The sequence below is a fragment of the Gobius niger genome (assembly GCF_951799975.1).
Source record: "Gobius niger genome assembly, chromosome: 13".
Taxonomy (NCBI): domain Eukaryota; kingdom Metazoa; phylum Chordata; class Actinopteri; order Gobiiformes; family Gobiidae; genus Gobius; species Gobius niger.
In genome coordinates, this window is record NC_136864.1 from 22905087 (window position 1) to 22923688 (window position 18602).

Genomic DNA, 18602 nt, shown 5'->3' on the forward strand with positions numbered 1-18602 from the left:
TTGTATAGAAGCAACAATATCTAGTCTATATTCCCAAAAAATCTTAGTTTTGTGACAATCCTCATATTGATCAACAAAAACTTAACTTTTCAGTCATACATTTGTGTTAATAAAGCTGGTCACATAGACAAAATTGCTTTATTAGATAGCTTGATTTTGTATGAGTGAGTTTAATGTGAATGGATGTGCCTCTTCATCTCATCTGCCCGACCTAATGCGTGCACCTGCGTCCTCTTTGCAAGGCTGAATAAGATCGCGATGATGGTGCCAGATGAGCCCGACCTGCTGCGGCACGTGACCCAGCTGGACGTGCGGGACAACAGGCTGAAGGAGCTGGACGCCTCGGTCTTCCCCCGGCTCGAGGTGGTGCACTGCGAGAGGAACCGCATCCACAGCCTCAAGGCCAAGGGCACGCTGCTCAAGGGGATCTACGCTTCCAACAACGGTACGCCAAGTCTGGGTTTGTGTCCAGAGAAGTCATAGAAGTGCCTCGAGCGTCTGTTAGGCAGAGGCTTCCCGGGCCTGTTTGAATTGAGGGTTATATCCTTATAGAATAGGCCCGTCATAATAATTACTATATCGACTTATCGTTCAATAAATGACCATGTGCGCATTTGGCTGCATTTGTTACACATTTTTTATTCTATTTTTGTAATACTTGAAAAAAAAATGTGCAAAGTAAATTGGTTTTCATTGTGTTTACTGCAACTTGCACTGTTGAACATATGTTAAAGGTGCACTATGCAACTTTTTATGTACCAAAAAGTTGATATTAATAAGTATTTTACCTTTTAGTGACCCAGCAGATGCTTGGGTGTTTAGCCTAGCGCCGTTACTTACCTGTAGGACGCTGCTCCAGTACGTCTTAATGTCGCATAGTGCACCTTTAATATGTACTCATAACAGGAGATTACTGTGTTCTCCATTGTGGTTGTCAGGTCTTCAATTTGGAATTTACGGTTATATAATTTATTGCAATATATTAGTGCCTCATTACTATATCAAACTTCAAATTTAGTTCCCATGACACGGCCTATTTGAGTTACCAAAAAATGACTAGAAAGCAGTACTTTTGCTTCTGTCTCCAAACTGTTTTGACCTTGTGATTGTCAGACTGGCATTTTCTCACTTCATCACCAAGGTCAAAATTGTGCTTTTGTGAAATGATTGAAGTGAACAGAAATGTCTTTCTTCAAATGAAACATGTTTAGATAAATCTACTCCTAATTCCCCGTGTTGCCATGTCCTTTAAGGCCGACACAAAACCTGTGTCCCCTCACGTCTGGAGTGTGATTAATGTATACCTGTCGCCATTTGTCCGCCAGTCTGCTGGCTTACATTTCTCTGACAACACTGCAGTCTCATTGGCGCCATTATCCCTGTGCTGCACGGTGCTAGTCCCCCCCCAGACCCCCCCCCCCCCCCTCCGCCCTGCCATCTCTCCAAATGTCCCTCATGTACCTGTGCTTGTGTTCGTCTGCCCTTGCGCTAGGTTAATGTGTTTGAATTCTCTCTCAACAGAGCTGCGACAACTGGATGTCGTGCCGGTGCCCTCCAATCTGAGTTACATGGACATCTCGAGGTGAGGGGGGGGGGGGGGGGAATCCCAGCACAAGTAAAAATGATGTGGTGCAAACTGGAGCTTTGACATCACGCCGCAGTGGTTTATTGGTCTCTCAAAAAGAAAAAAAAACTGAGGGAAGCATCAAAGAGATCTTCGAAAGCCTAGTTAAAAGTTAACTCACCAGCTGTGTGACCTTTTGTTTGAAGTTGTTTTGGTTACACTAGATAACCCCATTATATAATACTACGTAATACTTTGGGACAGTTTTTCTTAGAGGAAAAGTACAAGGCCAATAAATGGTGAAAGTTATCATCTAATGAAGCTGCAAATAGCCTGTGAAGCAGTGAGCATTTCATTTTATAGATCTGGAAGTTATTGCCCTATTTGTCCAAAGGTCAAGGTTTAGAAAAGGCAACAAGTGTGTAAATACCAAAGCGCAGATAATTACCGGCACTTGAGTAACTTCAGAACACGGCACGCTAACCGCGTTATGGCCTGAGGCTAGAAGAAGTCACAAGTGGTTACTCACGCAAATGTGCAACATGACAGTTGTTTAGACTCATTGACTTGAATGCTCGCCTAACGCTGATAATACACACACTATGCAGCGCGATAAGACAATGTAACCAAAGCTTTAGGTGCACGAATGTATACAGGACCAGTATGTTAGCTTTGATCACTGATAGCACATACTGAACATGAACTTCTACAGTCACATGGAGTATATTAAAGATATTTTACAAAATGAGCCAGGACAGTGTAACAAAGTGAAATTACATAGAAAGTTGAAATGAGATGAATTGATTGATTAACTTTTGCTACAAGGAATATTGCGCTGTGGCTCAATAATTGTAATCATACAAAAGTAATGAAAAGCAGTGCTATTCATAATAAGGATAGAAATGAAAAAATACAATTATTACTGGAAGTAGCAGAATAGGTACTTGCATTGTGCACATGTACAAATATGCGTAGATCTCGGTATGGCATAATTGGTCCAGTTTATGTTGGATCTAAGCCGAGTGGTGCTTGTAAAGTCAAATCTTTTATTAGGTGGTACTTGAAAAACTAGAAAAGCTTGAGAACGACTGCAATGTAATGTTACTGCAGGATATACACAATATCCACGGAGATGCATTCTCTGTTATCTAAGGATTCGCAAGCTCTGACAAAAAGTTCGGAGGGGCGTGTGTCAAACAAAACAATCCTATATCAAAACATCCCACATCCCTATCCACTTTTAAGTACCCTGTAAACAAGTTCCTAAACATCGAGACGCACAATTATTTCGAGAACAAGCCTCTTGAAATGTAAATGCGTTTCCGAGCGGCGCCTCGGCTCATTTATCTTCCTCACCCCTGGCTTGTCCCCCCGCAGGAACCGTATGGAGTCCGTGCCAGACTGGCTGTGCGAGGCGAAGAAACTGGAAGTGCTGGACGTGAGCCACAACCTCCTCACCGAGCTGCCCGCGCGGTAAGCCCCCCCCCCTACCATCTCATCGCCACAATGTCCGGTGCCTATAAATGGAGCACGCCGATGCATTATTCCCAAAGCGCGGGGCCGGCCAGTCACCTCTCCCCCACCGAGCGCTATAAATCACAGAGATACAGCCCTGTTACCTCTGCAGCCTTCGTCCACACTCTCATCCTCTTTATATAGCCTCCCAGAAGGTCAGTTCCGAAGCCTACCCACCTGTGATGCGAAGTTTTTTGCTTTATTCAGGAGTCTGCCAGTCCCCTCGCTGTCTGCGGTTTTATTTTCTACCTGCTCAGTGTCAGAATGATAAATTTCCATTGCAGGTTCCACTAGAGGCGCTGCTCTTTCTTTTTTGCGGCATCTGCCTTTGTCCTGTCCTCTGTCTAGCACACGGGACTTCATATTAAACCCCGCTTTTGAGTCTGGTTGGGATTTTGATGTGGCACAAAGCACATTATATCACGCATGTATTAATCCTAAGTGACTTTTCTGTGCAGCTCCAAATTGCGACTTATTAAAAGGCGTTACGGTGATTTACTACGGCCACAGCGCAGTTCATTTATCATTATGTCATGTGTTTTATTGCCACAGGTTGTTCTGCAGCAACAGCGTGAGGAAGCTGAGTGCAGGACACAATCAGCTGCAGAGGCTGCCCGACAGAGTGGAGCGCCCTCTGCTGGAGGTTTTGGACGTGCAGCACAATCAACTGGTGGAGCTGCCCTGCAACCTGTTCCTCAAATCTGAGAGGTAGAAGTGACACATTCATCAGTGTGTAGCTTTTAAACAAAACAGTGCGATGTTCCATTACTATATAAGCCAGACAGTGGAGCTTTCAATTTTGCACGTAAGTTTGGAGAGAAGAAGAACTGCTCACTGCGCTCAGTTAATTAAGGCAAATTTCTGCCATCATTGTGCATGGTGGACAATAAAGTTTTTTCTATTCTATTCTATAAATTGTCAAAAAGCATTTCAGATTTTTAAGTGAAAGGTGGAAAATTACTAATAGCACTTCAAAGTGTGTGAGAAATGGAAATAAAAAGATTGTTTTGATAATTGTGATATTATTGCAATATTACAGTTTGTTTCAATAATTATAAACAAATAATACAAGCTTTTCTTTTTTTTTTCAAAACAAATTAAAAATTGTGTTACCGTAAGAAAATTGTGACCCACACTGAACTTTTGCACATTTTTGTTTTTTGTTGTTTTAAAATGTATTCCACAATCGCACAATCTCAATCCCTCCAAGTGTCTTCTTACACAGGAACACAGGCTAAACATTGGTAGTTAAAGTGTTTCTAACTTTTTTTATTTCAGGGACAATGTGATCATTGCTAAATAGCTAGTTTTCAACCATAGTCCCAGGTTACTAAAACACATTAACAGTGCACATTCAAAAATAAACTGTACAACAACAATATAACCATGCTCTCAACTTCAAAAGGATTGTGCCCCGCCCACAGTCACATCTGCCAGAATCAGACAGTCAGTCATCAATCTCAGACAACACTTTCCTATTCACTGCATTTCACTTTGCATCAGTCCTTTCTATTCATGTTTTACTACGCAGACTAAAACACAAGAGTGCTGCCCCCTAAAGGCCACAAATGCACACAACAAACATTGTGCCTTCACGAGCAGATCGCTCACATGTGTGTTTCTGTGGACTCCTAGCTTACGGAGTGTGAACGCATCGGCCAACAAGCTGGAGCACCTGCCTCCCTCCAGCCTGTCCGAGGAGAGCCACAGCATCCTGCAGGAGTTCTACCTGACCAACAACCGGCTCACGGACAAATGCGTGCCCATGCTGACCGGACACACGCACCTCAGAGTCCTGCACATGGCTTACAATCACCTCCAGACCTTCCCTGCAAGGTACAACACCATCTTCACACTCTCCTTGTGATTCTCTTAATAATAGATGAATGGCAACTCAGGGTCTTATTTATCTATAATTTATGGCTGTTGAGGAATTTGGGAGGTGGGAGCAAGTCCCTAAATACAAGTCCCAAGTAAGTCCAAGTCAATTGGTCATGGGGTCAAGTCGTAGCTTTTGTCAAGTCACACTATGGGCTATATGCACAGTTTCCCCACGTGACGTCTTCCTGGACAGTCAGCCAGACGCAGCACTTCCTGTCGCTGGTCGTTTACGTTCACAATTAGCAGGTTCCCACACAAAAATAGCGATAGCTCAGGATCTGGTTAAGGACAACGAGTTACTGATGGACAGTCACAGCAACGTATTACAAACATCATGTTCGCTGTGAATCCAGCACCCAAAGGAAACGCCAGCTGTCGTAAGGTAGGAGCTTTTATCTTAGAGCTAAAGGCTAGTGTTGAAAAATGATAATATAACATGTAAACAAGTAAATATTATTTAAACTACTAACAGGACGATTCTTTTTTGCGCTGGCTCGTTCAAAACTTTGCGCTAGTTTTATTTTTTATTTTGTTAGCTGCGTTAGCTTCAAGACAAAAACATCCACCGTTATGAACACGGAGTTTCCTCCAGTGAAGTCGTTACGTCTCACGTAATATTTTTTAACCTGCTCCAGCCACATCCGAACTTTTACTCGCTGTCCTTTACCAAATCTTAAGCTATTGCTTCATTTCTGTGGGACCTGCTAATTTTTAATGGGAAGAGATGACAGACAGGAAGGACAGCCTCTGGCTGACTGTCCAGGCGGAAATCACGTGGGGTCACTGTGCATATAGCCCATAGTCAGCAAGTCACATGTTGATCTAACTTTCTAACTTTTTTTCAAGATATTTTTAATCTACAGTACATGAAAATATGCAAATGTGCAAGAGCTTCCTCAAAATTTTAGGCTAATATCAAACTACAAAATCTCATGGATATGAATTTTAAGTCTAATCAATTAAAAAAAGGCTCCATTCTGTGCACCAAAGTTGTTAGAATACTAGGACAGTATTTTGAAGCTAGGGTGCCTGATTTTTCCTGCACAAACTATGACATTTTTTGATTTGGCCAAAACTAGTTTCGAGCTCTCACAAGCTCTCCTACATGTCCGAATTGTTCAAACAAATTGTTTATATGCTTGTTTCAAGCCCGTGTATAGCTTTGAGCGGTGGCAAAGTGAAGAAGGGGGAACACCCCCCAAAAAAATTTAGCTTCTACTTCTATCTTCTATCGCTCAATAAAAATTTAGGTGAAGACCATGCGAGATCTGTTTTTTGTTGTGTTTACAAGATAATCTGTGATTGCATTAAATACATTTACTCTACAACAAAAAGTCAGGCCCTGGGGGGTCTACTTCACAAAGATTGAAACAAGAGTATTTTAAACATAAGCTGCTGTTCCATGCAGTCTGAAAGATAAATATCAAATCTTTTATATTTTACTTATTCTGACAGTTTCTGAGTCAGGGGTTCCCCTATAATGCCCCAGCCCCTGTATGCTCGGATTCACCCCCTTCAGTCTGTGGGCTCTGTAAAGTTCTATGAAATCTTTGAATCTTTACCTTATCACTCAGTTTGGCTACTTGATATTATTATAAGTAGCAACAAAACTTTTTCAAGTTGGGGTCAAAAATAGCTTGCATGGTATTTTTGGGGGGTTGCAGCTTGAATAGTTTGGGAACTCCTGCTTTAGATCATGTCTATGCTACAAAGTATTTGCTGGATACAAAAACAAAAAATGCTTGTGTTGGTCATTCGTTTTGACACATTGAATATTATTGATAATACATGCTATGCTAATGTTTATTTATGATTACCTGTATGTCAAAAGCATGGTCCTCATCTGACAGGAATCTCTCTCTCTCTCTCTCTCTAAAGTAAAATGGCCAAGCTGGAGGAGCTGGAGGAGGTGGATCTGAGCGGAAACATGTTGAAGACCGTGCCCACGACGATCATGAACTGCCGCCGCATGCACACGCTCATCGCCCACTCCAACGCCATCGAGGTCTTCCCCGAGGTCATGCAGCTAATGGACATGAAAGTAAGTCAACAGTATTTATTTTAGTAGATATTTTACTCATTGAACTGGTTTACAACAAATATGGTGTCTAAGTTTCGTGAGCTGATTTTGATTTTTCTCAATCCATCTTTTACACTGCAAAATTTAATCTGTATATACATTTTCTTGAAAAGTCAATTTTTTCTAAATATGTCAAATGTCTTGCCCCATGAACTGATTACCTGAAAATGAAGGACACAATTACTTATTTCAAGAAGATTTCACTGACTTTTTATAGTGTAGGGTCTTTATAAATTCTTCCACAATTAGATGGAGACTGGTGTTTGTTTTAACATAATTTGCATATGTACATACAGTATATTGGACCATCCCATATACACTAGATGTAGATGTCACAAAAATAAAGCAACCCCAGCATTAAACATTTCTCCGATTTAGTGGAAAAGCAAGATCACAAAAAGTATTGTTTTGTAAGCCAGTGTTATTAATATTGTTTGTGTATGTCCTCTCATCTGTGACAGTGCGTGGACCTCAGCTGCAATGAGCTGAGCGAGATCACTCTGCCGGAGAATCTGCCGCCCAAACTTCAGGAGCTGGACCTGACGGGAAATCCTCGCCTCAACCTGGACCATAAGACTTTAGAGCAACTCAAGTACGTCACACTGTTTGTTCCCCAATGCCCATTTCTCACCATGTAGAACAGCATATGACATTAACTACTAAATAACTTTCTTAATAGTCTTTTTATTAATGGAGGATCATGTTGACTCATGAGCCTGTCATAAAGCAAAAACAATAGGTTGCTTTTGCTTTGGAGAAGGAGTTAATGCTGCCAGATGATGCACTGGATTCCACTTCTCATTTCAATGCTTTTTGCCCTTTTTTTATATACAGTAATATCCGTTGCTTCCGCATTGATCCGCCCCCGACCTTTTCTTCCAACGAGGCTTCTGGTGGGCCTGCTGTGTGGAGCCATGGTTACACGGAGGCTTCGGGCGTCAAGAACAAGTGAGTTGAGTCTAGTCAAATGTAAAACAACCTCAAGCATCGCGTTTTTTGCCCAGCGAAGTCTGACTAATCTCACTTAGGACGCACATTGTCCATGCCAGATGACTCAAATGAGGGAAAATATTGGCCGCATGACTCACACAGACACACACACTTGTCTTCGTATGAGTAAAGTTGATACAATCGACACATCTGAAAACTGAACGTGCTTTTAGTGTTTGTGAAGTGCCATTAAGAGTCAAAATCAATGCGCTTTTCTAAATCAAAGCCAAAAATAATAATAAAATAGGGAAAGTTTTTTTTTTTTTGAACAGTATTTACGGAAATTAAGACTACACCTGTGAAATTGTCTGATTTACTCCTGCATCTGTTAGTCACAATGCATTCAATCAGTTCCAGACCGCCTTACAGAATATAACCATGCCTGAAATATGACTATTTTGATGATCCAGCTTTTTTTTTTTTTACTTCCGATACCGATACTGGGGTTTGAGTCTCTCCCAATATCCGATATCAAGAGACTGTCTTAAAGCAACACTAAGTAACTCTTGCCCCTAAAGGCCATAAGCGCCACTGCAGGTGTTGTAGCATGTTGCGTTTATTTACTCATTAATTGTCCGTGAGAGTAAATACTACGCTGACAGAAAAGACAAAGGGAGAGAGGGATATTGTACATTGTGCCACAACTCAATGACAAAATGGAGATAATTTTTTTTCACTCAAAATTGGCCATAAAATACTGCTAAAGTGGCGCTAGCCCACAGTTAGCTTTGCCCGTTAGCCTGTTAGCTTCTTCTTTGTGATTCCATTCTACTCGACCCAGAGGCAGGGAAGTTGCAAGGGTGGTTCTCTGGCCGGAGACATGAGGGGGAGATAAAAGACCCCCCCAATCGTCCCATTAACACTTGTATTACCCCCAGAGGGACTACGAAAAGGATTTATTAAGGTAAACAAGCTACTTCTTTAAGTGGGGCTTGCCCTGAAAACGTGAATGGTTCCCTTTGCAAGCGAGATGTTACTTTTCAGTGGGTTTTCTATTAACGTAATGGAAAGTCATTAAACAAGGATTACTGGACTTTTCTACTGTAAATATCCTCGGCTCCATGACACAGGCTATTAGGTTGGAACTATGTTTTTTTCACTCAATCTTGGCTGTCCCGGTGGCAGTCAAGTTGCAATTGTGGTTTTCTGGCCAGAGACACCGGGAGATGAAAGACCCCCCAATCATCCCATTAACACTTGTATTACCCCCAGAGGGACAACGAAAAGGATTTATTAAGGTAAAGAGTTACTTAGTACTGCTTTACAGTAATATCAGTATCGGACATTTGGAAACGATACCCGGTCCTGTATTTTCGACTCATAATAGGTGCGTCCCTAATTGGAAAGCATCGACATATCTGGAAAATATGATGGGGCAAACGAAAACAGGAAGCAGAAGTTTTGAAATGTAGTGTTTTCTGGTTCCTAATCGATTTAATATATCTCCAGTCTACTTTTTCTTTTTTTCTAAATTGTGTTTGTATTCATACATTTCAAAAGATCCAACAAAGATGTCCGCTTGAGTGGCATCTCCTGCTCGCATAATGTCTCGCAGAAGGCCTCGCTTTGTTTCCAATTATAGAAGTATGATTGGCACAAACAAAGAAATCATTGTGCGTTTGAAAACCATTCTCTTTGCAAAACCCTCTGCTCAAATGTCCTTTGTCTCGGCGTATCTTTTCAGGCTGTGTGTAGCCGCGCTGTCGGTGAATAGCTTCTGTGGCAACCGCGAGGCCCTCTACGGCGTGTTTGACGGAGACCGGAATGTGGAAGTGCCATACCTGCTGCAGTGCACAATGAACGACGTGCTCGCGGAGGAGCTGCATAAGACAAAGAGCGAAGAGGACTACATGACGAACACCTTTCTGGTCATGCAAAGGTAAACTCCAGTGGAATAACAGAAGTAGTTCAGCCATGAAGTGGTGGAACAGGGTTACTGCGGGGCATGGCGGAGCATTAAGGCGAAACAAGGCGGGTGAAAACAATATCCACTTGGACTGTGATAGGGATGACTCTGTAATAATATGGTCATTTCCTTTCTGGCAACTGAGGTTTTCATTCCACTCTAGCTCACACTTCACAATATTTTGAAGGATTTTTTAATATCTAATTCCTAGACTGTCATTAAAGCCACACCGCATAGAATTTCAACCAATAAAATAAAACTGAGATACAAGCATTTTTTTTATGACAGATATTCATCATTGAAAAATACCTCATAAATGTACAAACAAACATGTTGTAAATGTACAATATCTGTTTCATCTCCAACGTCAAGACATGTGTACAAAGTTGAGAGTTTTGGGGAAAAATTGAGTTGTTACCAATGTATGTCTGTAGTTTAGATGTTCATTCAACCCTGTTTAATGACATCAAGCATTTAATATCGGCCTTAGTTACCAGGACGAGCTGTTTCAAAGGAAATAAACAAAAGTAAAGCTGAGAAAAAAATATGCTAATGTGACCAGAAAGCAGACATAGACCAATCATAATCATAAATGTTTTATTTGCCATTGTTAATGAACAGGTTCATTGTTAATGAACAGGTTCACAACCAGGAGTTCTTTCTGGTTCAATCATGCAGCATGAAACATAAAACATTTAACACATAACTTAGATAAATAAAAAACTATACAAATAGTGCAATAGAGCAGTGCAAACGGTATAATATCACAACAGAAGTCGCCTCACAGGGCTGCACCAAACACTAAGGCAATAAAACAGCAATAAATATGACAATGTAAAGTTCGGGTGAATGAAGTATCCAGGCAAACATAATGTCCAAATAAACGTTGACGTGCGGCCCGCACGTCGACGCACAATGCTGGTCCCGGTTTGTGGCGCCGGGAACCACACGGTGATGGAGGAGGTGAGGATGGTCGTTAGATTCCTCAGCTACCGCAGGGAGGACATATTTGTTTGCATTCTTTATATATAAAGCAAATAAGGGAGGGAGGGGAAGTTAAGGGGGCTGATGGGAGTCCCTCTGTAGGCGGGGACAAGATCGTGGTGGAAGAATGTCCAGTTGTTGGAGATTCAGTCCTTGTTGTTCAGTCGCTGTTGGACGGTGGTAAACCGTGGACTGGCGTTAAGAGTCACATCTGAGGAGCGTGATGTTCAGCGATGAGGACACACAGGGTCTGCTTGAGGACAAAGAGACGACAGGATCTGTTGAGAGAGAGAGAGAGAGAGAGGAGGTCTGCGGATGAGAAACGAGATGGTTTTCAAGAGAGGATATGGATGACAGGAGTGGAGAGAGGAGAGGACGGGGAGAGGGAGAGAAGACAGGAATGGAGAGAAGAGAGGGGGAAGAACAGAGAGAAGGGAAAAAGAGAAGGAAAAAACACATTCACACTCATTCATACACCAGCGTCAGACACTGGAGGCAAGGCGGGTGAAGTGTCTTGCCCAAGGACACAAAGACAGTGTGCGCCTACAGGACATTCCGCTTAAGCGACGACCCAGCGCCACTGTCACCCCAGAAAAAGAAAAAAATGAAAGAAGAGAGAGAAGGGGAACTGGTGAATGGTCCCATATATGTATCACCTTTTGTACTTGCCTGAGGCACTCAAAAGGCTTTACATCAAGGAACCACTCACCCATTCACACTCATTCATACACCAGCGTCAGACACTGGAGACACTCCGTCCTCCTCAGACCTCGAGAGAGATCCGTCCTCCTCAGAGAGATCCGTCCTCCTCAGACCTCGTGGGAGATCTGTTCCCCTCAGGCCCAGTGACCGTTTCTCCTCTGACCCTGCTCCTCCTGGCGTCTCCTGTTAAAGCCATTTTGCCTCCACCGGCCTTGAGCGTTGGGCATCTCATGGTCGGCATCGTTCCTCTGCTCGTTCTGTCTCCGGTTCCTGATGTCTTGCGAGGCATAGCTGTTGTTGACCCGTGTGTCCTGAGGTGCTGTGCTTCTCTCTGGCTCCACGGTTTTCAGCAGATCTGGTTGTTTTTCGTTGGTCTCCTGCTGTGCGGCTGCTGCCTTCGCTGCCTTCTCATAAGCAATGTTTTGCCGTAAAAAGCTAATGTTATCTTTCCGAAGTGCCTCTATGTCGCCCTTCATTTCCACATACACATCCGCGCTGTGTGCCAGATTCTCGTACAGCTCCTTATTCTTTCCCTGGAGATCGCTGGCTTCTTCCCTCCACTTGTCCGCCTCTTCCATGGCCTTATCACGGTCCGCCTTCATCGCCAATTTCTCCTCTTCGAGTCTGCGAAGGATCAGGTCGGTTTCAATGTTCGGCTGCAGCTGCAGTTGTTGTTTCTTAGATTTATCCAGCTCCGTTTTGGCTTCTTGGAGCTGGGTTTCCAGGCGTGATATGGTCCCAGATGTTTGAATTTTTGACGTCTTGAGCTCTTCTGAGAGGACGCATTTTTCAGACTCAAGGGACTTGTTTTTCTCCTCAAAGTGGCTGATTATTTTGACTTTCTCGTGGAGATTTGACTCCAGTTGTTTGAGATCAGCTGTAGTTCTCTCACAGGCAGCTACCAACACTTGTTTCTCTGTTTGAAACCTCTCAAACATGCGATGAGACTCTTGGAGAGCATGGAGTCTATCTCTCATGCTCTCTTCCAGGCTGTCGCACTGTTTGGTAACTTCATCTTGAAGCGCGAGGGACTTCTGATCCTCCTCCATCAGTTTTTGTCTCGTCTGATGGAGCTGGTCTTGTGTCTTCTTGCAGGAGACCAATTTTTTGTCCAGGGTCAGCTGCAGAGTCTGGTTCTCTCTCTGCTGTGAGTCCAGCTCTGTATGGAGGACATTAACCTCTTTCTTCAATGTAGAAATGGTCTCCTTAGCTTCCTCTGTGGCAGTTTTATGGGCCTCCTTCATGGACAGCTGCTCCTGTAGAAGAGTCTTCATTTTCCCCTCCATCTGGTGGACGACTTCTGCCAGGGCGGCGTGTTTCATCTCAAGCAGCGTGAACTGTTCAAGCTTGAGATGATTTTTGGTCAGCTCCTTGTCCTGCTGTTGTAGCAAAAGCGTTTGCTGTCCGACCTGGTTTTCCAGATCTTTAATCTTCTCGCGAAGACTCGCGTCTGCTACCTTGAGCTGACCATAGTTCGTCTTCAGGGCATTGATAACCAGCGTCAAACTGTCTTTCTGATGATCTTTTTCCTGTTGCAGGAGGAGAATTGTGGCATCCCGCTCTGACACGGAGACTTGCAGCCTTAAGTTCTCCTCATTCAGACCCTGGTTTTGGGCGTTCAGAGCCTGGACTTCGGCTCTGCTCTGCCTCAGGGCCTCGCGTTCGACGAACAGTTCCTCCTGTGAACGCAGGGTTTTGTCGGCGAGGTCCTTCGCTAACAATGCTTTTTCTTGGCGCTCGCTCTGCACCTGCTTCTGCAAAGAGAGATTGACACTCTCTGCTGAACAGAGCGCAAGCCGGAGCTCCTGAACGAGCGCGGCGTCGGAAGAACGCTTCTTCCCAAACATTTTCATGGACTGAGCTTTTTTCACGAAGGCGTTTGTGAAAAAAGCTTGAAAATGCTTTGATAAACCACAGAATGTGTCAGAGAATGTGGCAGATGCGTTGAAATGCAACAAAATGCAGTTCAATGCGTCAAAATACGTCAAAATGCGTTGAGATACGTCAAAATGCGTTGAGAGACGTCAAAATGCGTCGAAAGGCTCATGGGTGTGTGAAGGAATGACTGACTGGAGTTCTATCACAGATGTGTGGAATGTTTACAGCTGTTCTAAATGTGATGATGTCATCATCTCTGCATGACCTCATACCTCAGAGGCGTTGCCATGGTAATCCATTGCAACCAATAGATCTACAGTAATATTATAAATACAAGGTGTGGCCGAGCTCTCATGGGAATCTCAATTTTTCACTCTTTTCAGCCGTTTTCTAAATCTAACGTAAGGTAAACATATTTATCACACACCAATAACGTCGAGCCAAAATAAGCTCCATATGGATGTTGTCTCACAGAAAATGTTTCAGTAGAAGCGAAAAACGGCACTCATTGCTAAAATTAAGTATATGTAGCATGCTAGTGCTAGCTATATATATATATATTTAAGTATTGGCACGGCAATGTGGGCTTTTGAACCACTTTGCCGCTCTCCATGCCTTTGTGTCTTTATTTATTACAAAGATATATTCATAATTCAGTGTTTCTTAAAGTGATGGTTAAATGACTAATAATGTTAATGCATCTTAAACCATGGTCAGTGAGAATTCTAATGCTAACTGCTGTGCACTTATAACCACACAGTTCGTCCGGCAACAGTTACATAAAGATTTAGATCTCACTCCACTGCAGTTGACAAAAATGTGACAAAATGTGACAAAAAATAACCAAAATGCGATAAAAAATTGACAAAAAAATGACAAAAATGTGATTAAAAAATGACAAAGACAATAAAATGACACAAAAGTTACAAAAATGAGTTGAATACCCAACAAAAAAAATGATGGAAAAAAAAATCTGATGACGTGAGGAAAAAGATCCTCTCGGTTCAGGTGGGAGTTAAGAGGTTAAAAACAGTCTGACACACACGCCAGATTAACCATATAAATGTCTGTGTCGATAGAATAATTTTTGGAATATAACTGACCTTGCATCACATGAATGATCACATTTTGAGGGACTATTTTCTAGCAGATCAGTGCTTTTGCCCTGAGCGGCTCAGCTCTCCGGCAGTGGGTACGTCTCCATCCCGTCTCCATGGAGATGTGACTAAAGTCAGCAGAGACTTACGTAGGTCTCATCCAAATCCATTCTTTGATTACCCACTGCCGTAATAGCATTGTCTGTGTTGAGCTGGTCATTGGGAGCATGTTTTGTGCTGATGGCAACAGTATAATCCAAAATGTTACGCAGTGTGCCTTTAAAGGGTCTAGATGCAAGTTGGTAATTTGTACACTCACTACTGTCACCTCAGGTCTTACTGCAGCTTCTACTGTATATTAAGCTCGTGCATGATGGCCATTTCGGACCGAATAACTTTTTGAGTGACAGTGCAGGATTTTAGTGGCAGTTGTGGTGATTAGGTCCGGGCTCATTCTACACATTAGAACATGGCTGGAACATGTAGGGGGAGGAAAATACATAATTTTTTACATTTTACTGTATAGTCCCTTTAAGCTTTGTACTGCAAAAAACAACAGAACTGAAAATTCATTGTAATGAACAGCACAAATTCAAACCTGACTCATACTATACTCATAAGGCTCATAACTCAAAATATTTATCATTATAACATTTTTTTATATGAAAAGAAAACAACAGAAATCTTGCAAATACATTATTTTTTTCATGTTTATTTCAGCACGAGTTTTCAAATTGATTTATTCCCTTTTCTTCTGCAGTGCCTCGCCATAAAAGTCATTGAATGAATGCCATTAATAATTAAGGCCTAAATATTATTAAAAAGCATTCAATTGTATTAAAACTGACATTAAATCTTGGAGTCTTGGAAAATAATTCCATTTCTTAATTGTTTCAACTGCATAGGTTTGTCCAATATTAGATACAATACAAAAATAATTTTGACATTAAAAATATTGGTGCATTAAAATTGCATTAAATTGGAATTGTAACCTTTAGTAACCCTAGAGAAAGTTAACAGACTCAGAACCTATGTTGTGGTGGAATAATAAATATATAATGTAATATATGTGTGTATATCATTTTAATCAACAATACCTCTATATGTAGAGTTGTGGCGTACTTTCCCATTGCTGACTGTATTGAATCTTTCGTAGGAAACTGGGAACAGCGGGACAGAAGCTGGGAGGCTCAGCCGCCCTGTGTCACATCCGACATGACCCGACTGACCCCGCGGGCTGCTTCACGCTCACTGCTGCCAACGTGGGCAAGTGCCAGGCCATTCTGTGCCGGGACGGAAAACCCCTGCCCCTGTCAGTGCTGCACAACGTGGGACTGGAAGAGGAATATCGGCGGATCCGGCAGCACAGGGCCATAGTCACTGAGGTACAAGCACCATCACCGCTGCATTTCTTCTGGACGTGGACTTCTATATTTTCATAACACGTCTCAATCTTGGTAGATAGTTGCTAAACAAATCAATATTTCTGTATATTATTTTGTTAAGTGTTTTGTCAGTTATTTTATTGGATTATTGCTGTGTGCTAATCTTTCTGTTTTTCTTTCAGGAAAACAAAGTGAATGGTGTGACGGATTCGACGCGCATTATGGGCTACTCCTTCCTGTACCCATCAGTCATCCCCTGCCCGCACGTTCAGACCATCACCCTCACCTCCCAGGACGAGTTCTTCATCCTGGGCAGCCGGGGCTTGTGGGATGCGGTTTCTCATCAAGAGGCGGTGGAAGCCGTGCGGAACGTCCCCGATGGCCTCGCCGCTGCCAAAAAGCTGTGCACTCTGGCACAGGGCTACGGATGCACTGACAGTCTGAGCGCGGTGGTGGTCCAACTCAGCGTGAGCGAAGACTGCTGCTCCTGCTGCTGCTCGGACCCCCCCCAGCCGCCGCCCAGCCCCGGACTGGGCCCCTACCCGTCGTCGAATAACGGCATGAAAGAGCGGCCCTCGGATGGCTCGCTCCCGGTCCCGCCTTCGTCCTGCAGCGAGATCAGCAGCGAGATCAGCACCAGCGAAATGAGCAGCGAGGTGGGCTCCACGGCCTCATCGGACGAGCCCCCGCAGAGCTCCCTGGTGCTGCTGCACGACCAGGCCCACCACCCTCACCTCCACCTGCACCACCAGGCCCACTCCCTGTCTCTTCAGCAACAGCAGCCGCCCAGCACCACGCAGCCCTGCCAGTACCTGTACCCAGGCGCGGAGCTCCCCATTTCCCGCAGCTGCTGTGCGGTCCATCCCTCCTGTTTGACTGGGGCGTTCCAGAGGCAACTCTCCAGCGCCACCTTCTCCAGCGCGCTGTCCGACAACGGGCTGGACAGCGAGGACGAGGAGCCCATCGCCGGTGTGTTCTCTAATGGTAGTCGTGTAGAAGTAGAGGCGGATATACACTGTCTAAAACCCGAGTCGCCCCAGGCCTCTCAAGTTCCAGCCCACGAGCACTCCTTTCTCCTCAATCTGCCGCCACCTCCTCCACCACCCCCCTGTACCCCAGAACCACAGGAGGAGGCAGGGGACATAACAGAGAGCGACACCGGCCTGGAGAGAGACGAGTCGTGGCAGGGAGATGGAGGGAAAGTCGCTGTTAAAAGCAGGAGGGGGAACGGCTCAGTGGCGCGGCAAGAGAAAAGCCACAACCTGATCGAGGTAGCCGCTGATGCCCCGTCAAAGAAATCCGGGGGGTACTTCACAGCACCAGCTCAGCCCGACCCAGACGACCAGTTCATCATCCCGCCTGAACTGGAGGAGGAAGTGAAGGAGATCATGAAGCAACATCAGCAGAAACAGCAGAAGCCCAGCGGGACGGAGCAGCCCTCAGATTACTACGACACCCCCCTCTGAACAGTGGACTCTGATGCTGCTCACGCACATTCAAAGACAGCCTTTAGCTCTCACTGCAGAGCAATGCACTGTAACCACCTCCACCCCGTTGTTAACCATGCTCTCCGTAGATATAACACGCAAACAAGCCCTTTAATGATGAAACCTTTTGAGAAGGACATGTCCCCGTGTCCACAGCTGTCCCCCTCAGACTGTGGGGCGCTGTTTTTACACTAGACAACCAGCTGAGTATGTAATCAACACTAGTCTCTTTGCAATAGACTTAGCCACAACACTTGTAATACAGTTCCATGGTTTGTTTGTTTGTTTTGTAAAACTTACCATATCTTTTAATGTGAAAAAAGTGATGTTGCTGAAAACTTTTTAAAACGACATAATCTTTTTATTATCAGTAAACTATGATGAAAGGTACACCTGAAACCACTCTTAACTCTTGTAGATAGGGCACTTAAATACTGTATTTCTTCAGTAAATCACAGCTCATGGCCTGTAAAATGGCATAGAATTTTTTGTAGAAATTGAAATACTAACTCCTAGGAGTTGCATACTCTTTATTGTGACTCAGTCACTTTACTAATCTTCTCTGAGAGAAATGGTGATTTTTCCAATGACTGTAAATAAGAGTAATGTTGTATACTGATGCTTTTAAAGGAACTGCGTATGTCGGTTGTGGTTGTAGGAGGATGTGAGGTTGCTGTCACACTATTTCTCTATATTAGAATTTACAAATATGAACGCACATCCATGCACACATACAAATGTAAATGTGCAATTGTAGTTCAGAAACCCAGACATTCCATATAAATTGAATGATGCAGAAATTGTCCACATCGTTTGGTTGTGATGTCCTGTCGTCATCACTGTATTTAAAGACACAATCAGGCAAATATATGCATGCACATACACACACACACATACACACAGAGAATATTAGTCCCACCTCCCTCCTACAGTAACTGTTTCCACCGGCATGACTGTGTCAACTTCGGTAATACAACTACTATATCCACAAAAGAGTCTACACAGATGTTCTGTATTTGGTATAATAAATTTTAAATTTGTGAATATAAATGTTTTGTCAGAGACTTTATTTGAAATAATTTACACAATCATTTAACTGAAACAAACATGGTCTGCGCTCTTGTCAAAAATAC

At 43.4% G+C, this 18602-nt stretch overlaps 1 protein-coding gene across 1 annotated transcript in view; it reads left to right on the plus strand.

Moving 5' to 3' along the window:
• phlpp1 (PH domain and leucine rich repeat protein phosphatase 1) overlaps positions 1 to 18484 on the plus strand; it is a 67921-nt gene extending 49437 nt beyond the window's left edge. The window contains exons 7-17 of the mRNA XM_079569109.1: positions 243 to 445; positions 1522 to 1582; positions 2942 to 3037; positions 3632 to 3787; positions 4715 to 4915; positions 6839 to 7001; positions 7502 to 7632; positions 7875 to 7988; positions 9715 to 9909; positions 15754 to 15982; positions 16165 to 18484. Of these exons, the coding sequence (XP_079425235.1) occupies positions 243 to 445; positions 1522 to 1582; positions 2942 to 3037; positions 3632 to 3787; positions 4715 to 4915; positions 6839 to 7001; positions 7502 to 7632; positions 7875 to 7988; positions 9715 to 9909; positions 15754 to 15982; positions 16165 to 17448 (2833 nt within the window). The 3' untranslated portion in view covers positions 17449 to 18484. The remainder of the gene's footprint in view (positions 1 to 242; positions 446 to 1521; positions 1583 to 2941; positions 3038 to 3631; positions 3788 to 4714; positions 4916 to 6838; positions 7002 to 7501; positions 7633 to 7874; positions 7989 to 9714; positions 9910 to 15753; positions 15983 to 16164) is intronic.
• The last annotated feature ends 118 nt before the right edge of the window (positions 18485 to 18602 follow it).